This window comes from Dicentrarchus labrax, unplaced genomic scaffold (assembly GCF_905237075.1).
Source record: "Dicentrarchus labrax unplaced genomic scaffold, dlabrax2021, whole genome shotgun sequence".
Lineage (NCBI taxonomy): Eukaryota > Metazoa > Chordata > Actinopteri > Moronidae > Dicentrarchus > Dicentrarchus labrax.
In genome coordinates, this window is record NW_026136704.1 from 8,173,092 (window position 1) to 8,180,254 (window position 7,163).

At 41.4% G+C, this 7,163-nt stretch overlaps 1 protein-coding gene across 5 annotated transcripts in view; it reads left to right on the plus strand.

The window, feature by feature from the left end:
* The window catches only part of clcn2c (chloride channel 2c), a 159,475-nt gene extending 154,011 nt beyond the window's left edge, over window positions 1–5,464 (plus strand). For all 5 annotated transcript variants that reach the window (XM_051396517.1, XM_051396518.1, XM_051396522.1 and 2 more), the window contains one exon: window positions 1,502–5,464. In XM_051396517.1, coding sequence (XP_051252477.1) covers window positions 1,502–1,696 — 195 coding nt within the window. In that variant the 3' untranslated portion in view covers window positions 1,697–5,464. The remainder of the gene's footprint in view (window positions 1–1,501) is intronic.
* The last annotated feature ends 1,699 nt before the right edge of the window (window positions 5,465–7,163 follow it).

A 7,163-nucleotide genomic window follows, 5' to 3' on the forward strand; every position in this document is an offset into this window, starting at 1 on the left:
TGTAAAGCAAGGCCAGCACTGTGTCGGGGTTAGCAGTTCTATTTCCACTGGGGCCACCCATTCCAACACTGCATGCAGCACAGCATAATAAGGCACTGTGAATAAAACCCTGAATCAAGCCGTACTTTATTTTTTCTTAAAACAAGATCTGCGATGTGTCCCAAACCCATACTACCTACTAATTCGTAGGAGATCTTGAGTATGTAGTATATACATGTATTATAATCAAACTAGACAGTATACATACTACATACTGTTGTTGTTTTTTTGTATATTAGTGATGCACAATATTCTCCCTCAAAGGAAACTTAAAAAAAAAAACCCACGTTTGAAATGTTTATTACAGCAGTATAGCATATTTAGATTTTGGCGTCTAGGCTCGGACATCACTCCCCACAGATATGTTTACATAGATATTGGGGAGGGATGAGCAAATACCTTAAACCCCTAGTCGGAGCCTACAGGTGGATGCTGGGTGGTGGTGGGGCTTACAGAGCAGCAGCAGCAGCAGTACGGATGCAGGGCAGCAGGCAGCATTGACAGAGCAGAGGGAGAGCTGGGAAATTGTGCAGTTTAAATAGACTACCAGGTTGGAAGGGTGCGCTTGGTTAGTGATTATGGAATAAGGCATGTCATGTGTGTATATCAGCGCAGCTCGAGTTGACTGCCTCAACTAGCTCGCAGGCTTCACTCCATTTGTGGAGGGTCCAAAAAGGAAAACAAAAGATAAGTATTAAACCTTAAGAGAGATGATGATGTCTTATTGTGAAGTTTAATTGGCAGTGGCACCCTAAAGCTGCAGTTTGATTGCTGTCTGATGCTGCACATAATGTACAATTTAGTGTTGGTCTAAAATGGTTAGGTATGTTGAATATTGTTTTACACATACGGCTAAAACAGTAGTAGGATGACTGCGGGACCAGGTCCGTGCTAGTATCTTAAAACTAGACCAAATAAGGCAGATTGCTGTACTAGTATAAAATCCTGCATTCTATAAGGTTTTTGTAATAATATGATAATAGAATCATACATCCACGAAGCATCCTGCAGCAGAGCGTCCCAGTTAAAGCTCCTTTCTCCAGGATGTTAAAATGTTGGACACTCCTGGTAACTCGCCTGGTGGAGTCCTTGCTGCAGCAGCCATGGGCTTGACTCCAACCTATGACCCTTTGCTGAATGTCACCCCCTCTCTCTCTTCCCCTTTCATGTCACTCTTTAGCTGTCACTATACATTAAAAGGCAATACAAGCCAAAAATGACTCCTAGTGGTAGGATTAAGAAAAGATGCTGTAGCAGAAAGCAATGCATGCTGGCATGGTGGCAAAGTCAGGTGATGGTAGGGGCCAAAAGTCACAAAAAAATCATTTCATTTAAGTTAGGACCTTAAATGTTGTCGTCACAAAAACCTTGCGTAACTTTGTTGGGGTGTTACTCGCATTAGTGCTTAGACCTTGGCGCTTTGTGCCTTCCTCTCTAACTGTCTTTGTCTTTCTCCATCCAGCTGCGCAAGGCCATCGAGGGCTCCGTGACAGTGAAAGGTGTGAAGGTGCGTCCTCCTCTGGCCAGCTTCCGGGACAGCGGCACCAGCAGCAGTGAGAACGAAGCCACCGAGCTCCACAAGCTGTGGGATCGCCACAAGAGCATGTCGCTGCCCCGCGAACACACCCCCTCCGAATCCGATGAGAAATCCCAGTGAGGGAAAGTAGAGGAGGTGGAGGATGAAGAAGAGCAGGTGGAGGAAGCGGAAGAGGAGGAGGAGGAGGCATTGAGATCTTTAATCCCCCAAAGCCACAAACATGCAAAAATCCTCAGGGCTTAGGATCAATATTTAATTCTGGAAAGAGTTCTACTGCTACGCCAGCCTCTTTGTAACTCATTTCTCTCCTCATCTACTCCTCTTTCTCTCCTCCATCCACTTTGCTTCATGGACCCACTAGTGCTTTCCCCCAGGGTTCTTGCACTGACCAAGCCAGACACTCCACAGGGGAGTGGAACACAACTCAACCTGTGCCCTGCTCTCCATTTACCCTTGTGAACCCGCACCCAGGGGGGAGAAAAAGACATGTGTTGGTCAAATCCAACTGGGAATGGGTTGAAATTTTTAAAAAAAGGGATTTTTTTTTTTTTTTGAGACTTTGTTTAGCTTGTGTATCATTAGAGTTGGGATCAAAGCTTGGACCAGCAAATGTTATCTTTTGGAACACGTCTTCCACTTCGTAGATACATTCAGCAATGATAACAAGGAAGAATAATGTATGCGTGTAGTATGAGTGTATGAATGAGAAAATGTGAGTAGCAAACGACTATTTCTTATACGACCTTTTTTATTGCCATTAGAACACATTTCAGTCTTTGTTTTCCAGCTTGAATAATTTAATTTCTGACTGATCAGGTGGTCTGGGTTAAACTGGAATTTGCCATGGCACCATTTCTTTGTAAATGACTCTTGTTTGTCCCATCGACAAGCACTGGACTAAGGGTACAGATGCCTTAGTGTTTTGTTTTTTTCTTGTTTCCATTACTCCTCTTTTCCTTGGTCTTCTCATCATTTCACTGAGAGTCTTAATGGTCAGGTTGAGAGTACAGTCTATGCAAGCAGACATGCCTGTTGGCAGTGGTGAAAGCACCTGTAGCCCTTTTCATAATGTACACTCCTTTCATACTGTAGCTACGGCCTTACATTACAAATACACATAGAAAACACACAAGAACGAGACGGCGGCGATGCACTCCGAGAGTCAAGGTTTTCCGCTTATCTAAATATAGCTCTTAATAAGTGTTCCAGAGAAGGTTGGGGCGGATGGAGGGGGCAGGAAGCGAGGGAGAGGCGAAGAACGGGGAGCAAATGGATGGCTGAAAGAATGAAGACATCATTACCTAACCAGCTGCTCTGGGCCCTCTCATCAATCTGCCTTTGATTTCCATGTTAGCTAACCTCCATTACTATCAGAGACACAGGGTCCCCCCCCACCACCACCACCACCACCACCAGCCATATGATGTAATGGTCCAGGGCAGAGGCCCACACTGTCACCATATACAACACCAGATGACAACATGTGAGCAACTTGATTAATGCAGACCAGTAGCTTGAGTGATCCAGTGAGATTAGCTGATATAATAACACTAAAAATTCCATAACTGACAAATAATGACAATATGTAGTTGATCCTTTTAAAATGTACCTTGTTTACCAATGTAAGTCATTACTAAATTATAGCTCCAGCTACTAGAGGAATACAACCTGGAACGTGAGCCATTAATGTTTTAATGACAGCATGGTTTCTGATTCAGCAAGTAGTCTGACACGACAGATAATGTATACGTACTGTGTATTTAATAATTCATGTCTGCCATAATGCTTGAGGCTTGTCAGTGCGCACTCTGCTCATCGACAGAAGAAACATTGATTTGTTTTCCCTTTCCTCCATCCCTCCATCTTTTCCACTTCCATTTTTTACTCATGTGGGCAAATGCGTCCTGTAACACTCCTTTTCTTAAGTCTTTTATTTATATCTTTGGGACTAGGTATGAATGTCCACTACTACCTACAGAATTAGCTCTACTGTTTAGATGCCTTAAATATGCACTCATACCCAACTTCATTGTGGTTTCCAGCATTTGATGCATCGCATGGGTTTTATTTTTGGTGGTGTCTTGTCTTGCTGCGTGACCACTAAAAGTAAAATACTCAGTAAAAAAAAAAAAGCATGGCTTTGCATGATGGAGTGCATGTGAGATTTGTCTTATATGATCAAAATGTACCAAAAACAAAAGCTTGATGGAAATGAATATGGGACAAGTGAATGATGATGTGTCTTTCTTTGTTTGCCATCCTGTGCCTGTATGTTATGTGTCTTTACAGTATCTTATTTTATACTTCTTGTGGCAGATTATTTCACTTTGATTGGCATCTTCCATTCATCCAATGAGCTTTATTCATTGCCTGATTTTGAACTGGGGATGGGGTCTTTGGGTTATGCTTACAGATTAATATATTTAACATCACTTCTGTAATATAAAATCATAATTTAATGTCTTAACCAATCTTAAATTGTTGACTTTTGTCTTTTTGAAAGAGATTTTGGTGGCTTGTTTAATGAAATTTGTTGTATTTTTTCAGATTTGATGATTTACAGTTTGATTTTAATGCTGTCCTTTGTGGGTTTTTTTTATATTTCTACATGCTGCCTGAAACATTTCTACTAGGACATTTATTTTTAAATGCAAATAACACTAACATGGGGTGAAGGCTCGCAATGGCTGCCTGATAGGAAAGCAAAAAAGAAATGTAATTGTGAAGCTGAGGGAAGTTAATCTGTCTGTTGGTGACATGTTCATCCCACAAGTGCCTGCATCGGCTCCTCTTCTTTATCAATAAGCAATCGACACCTAAGTGTTCAGATCTGGTTTTCTAGTCATACACATGTAGACGAGGCACTTTTCACACACACGCACACACAAAAATGTAAGCGGGTGGATGATGTGTCAGCGCGGTGTGCAATTATCACCATGGCAACCTGTCGCAGTCGTCACAACGACACCCCCCACCCCGACAGACTGAGATCCACTCGTCTGATTTGGTTCTGTTCATTTGTTTGTGCTTTTCATCGATTTTCATTATTCTGCCTTCTGCCAGAGCCTTTCCCTCCGCCGACATTTCAGAATTTTTCATCTCATTTGCTACCAGACAGATATAGACCGAGGTAGATGCATATTTATTAGTCTGTATTAATCAAAGTAGAAGTTGTAAAATGTTTTGTTTGTCATTCTTTTTATGAATGATCTACTTGTAGGTAATCAATTTGTGCAATAACAGTTGTTCATCTCACTTTGTAACCCAGTTTTAATTGATGACATGAATGCAAGATAACCTTATTTTTGTAAAGAAACCTGAAAAGTGTAAAAAGATGTATGTATATGAGGAGAACTGACGCTCACACGGGAGCTTGTGTGTGATAAAGTGATGTTTGAATGGCGGCTTAAGGGGGAAGGTTTCCCAAGAGCCTGAATAGAAGCTATCAGAATCTCACTAGAATCAGCATTAAGATATTTAAGAAGAGGAATAGCTTATACTCCTCATTCTGGCGTTGGGAAACCTTCCCCATCTGGTCTTAAAAGGCTCTGTGGTGAATCCTGCTGCATGGACTGTAGCTGGCGCTCTCATACAAGCCCCCCACCCCCTTAAGCAGTGACGCTGAGTCAGTTTTATCAAGCTCCTCTCTATCCTCTCCTTCAGTCTGAGGCGCTTTGATAAGACCAGATCCTCACATCAGCTGTTGAGGGTTATCTTTTATCCGCTCCTTAGAGCTCTTAGGGACTGTACATTGTACATACTGGAGGCCTCCACTACCCCGAGGGCCAAACCAGACGGAGCTGAACAAAATCCAGAGCTATTTTTCACACAGAAAAATGAAACATTGTTTTGTATATCAGGGATGAATAAATGAGATTTTAACAAACAGCTCTTGTTGAAGATGACTCTCTGTTTTATATCTCCTAGGAATGTTATTCTGCAGCTGTGATTCTTTCCTGTCTGTCCTCTTCTTTCCCCTCAGTAACAGCTGGAAAGCACCTGGAGTGTTGTTTTTGTCTTCAGCTGATACTCCCAGTGGGGAAGCAAATGTAGTAATGCCACAATAATGTTCAGATTAGTTCCTTTTGTCCCAAATCTTTTTATAGCACAGAGTCAAAGGCAACATGCAACATTTGCTTGTAACCCTGCATTTGGATTGAATGAAAGATCCTCCATAAATACTCACTACTGCAATATCCATATTTATACCCTATAATTCAATCTGCCCCAATCCAGCTCACTGAATCAGAGAATAAAGAATTTAATTATCTGTATTTCTTACTATTGAAGAACGCATTTCAATACTTTTTAAAAGGAAAAAATACAACTTTTATTCAGATATAAACAAATTAAGCTTATTGTCAGCAGAAAATAGAATCTAGTTTATTGGAGTGTGTATACGATATGTATTACTTTCAGGTTCAAGGTCCACAACGAATTACAGTTGTAGCCATCGTAATTAGTAAAAAATAAAAGCTCATAATTTGTTGTTGCAACAGAAAGAAAATAATGAAAGAATGTGTGACTGCCTTTAGTTCACTGGCAGATAATGAACAACAAAACACATTCTTCTTCCATGTCAAAATCTGGAAGCTACATTACCTACATTGCAACTGGACCGCCAACAACTTGGTCAGAAATTCAGGTGCTATTAGCCACCTAAAGCCGGGGTCTGTCTGAGGTTTCTGCCTCTTAAAAGGACGTTTTTCCTTGCCGCTGTCACCAAGTGCTTGCTCATGGTGGGAACTGTTGGGTCTCCGTAAATAATGTTATAAGGAGTTCGGTCTAGACCTGCTCTATTTGACAAGTGTCCTAAGATAACTTCTGTTATGAATTACAAATAAAATTGAATTGAATTGATTTAGGTGTTACACACTGGACCTGTACGCAAGATACTGAACCCAAAATAGCTTCCGATAGCAGGCCAGTACCAGGCATGGCAGAATATGTGAATGCATGAATGCTACTCAGCAATGATGCTACTCTCTTAAAATAATTCATGGTGCGATTTGGCTCCTCCAGCATGTGAACCTTTATGTTTCATACAGCTGCTAAAGTGTTGTAAACATGAAAAATCCCAAAATATTGAGGTTAGTCGAGTGCGGCACTTCAGTAATTCAGCTCTTAACTCAACTCAAATGCTTTCCCATTGGGAGCGTTAACTGCAACAGTTGGCTCGGTAATGAACTGCAACCACAACACTTTTTTCACAGCCTCAATTTTGTGACTGCGTTTGTTTTTCTGTCAGTGTTTTCCTGTCCCCTCCTTCTGGTGTGTCCTCATTCTGCTCACACGCCTTCATTCTGTTGTTTTCCTGTGTGTGAATGAGAGGAGAGCATCTGGACTGCAATGGGTGGAGAGTGCAATGGTAAAAGCTTAATGAGCTAAATGAGTTCATTCGTTAAGTAGGCTGCAGTTCTGTCCCTTAGTGAGTTTCAGGTGGGAGCACGAAACCTTCTCTAGAGAGACGGAATGAGTTATGCGTGACAGTGTGTTGTAGAGATAGTTTAGCACTTTTCTGAAGCTTCTATTGTGGTTCATACATCCCTTATAATCTATAATTCACTCTAATATAACTGCCAGTTAA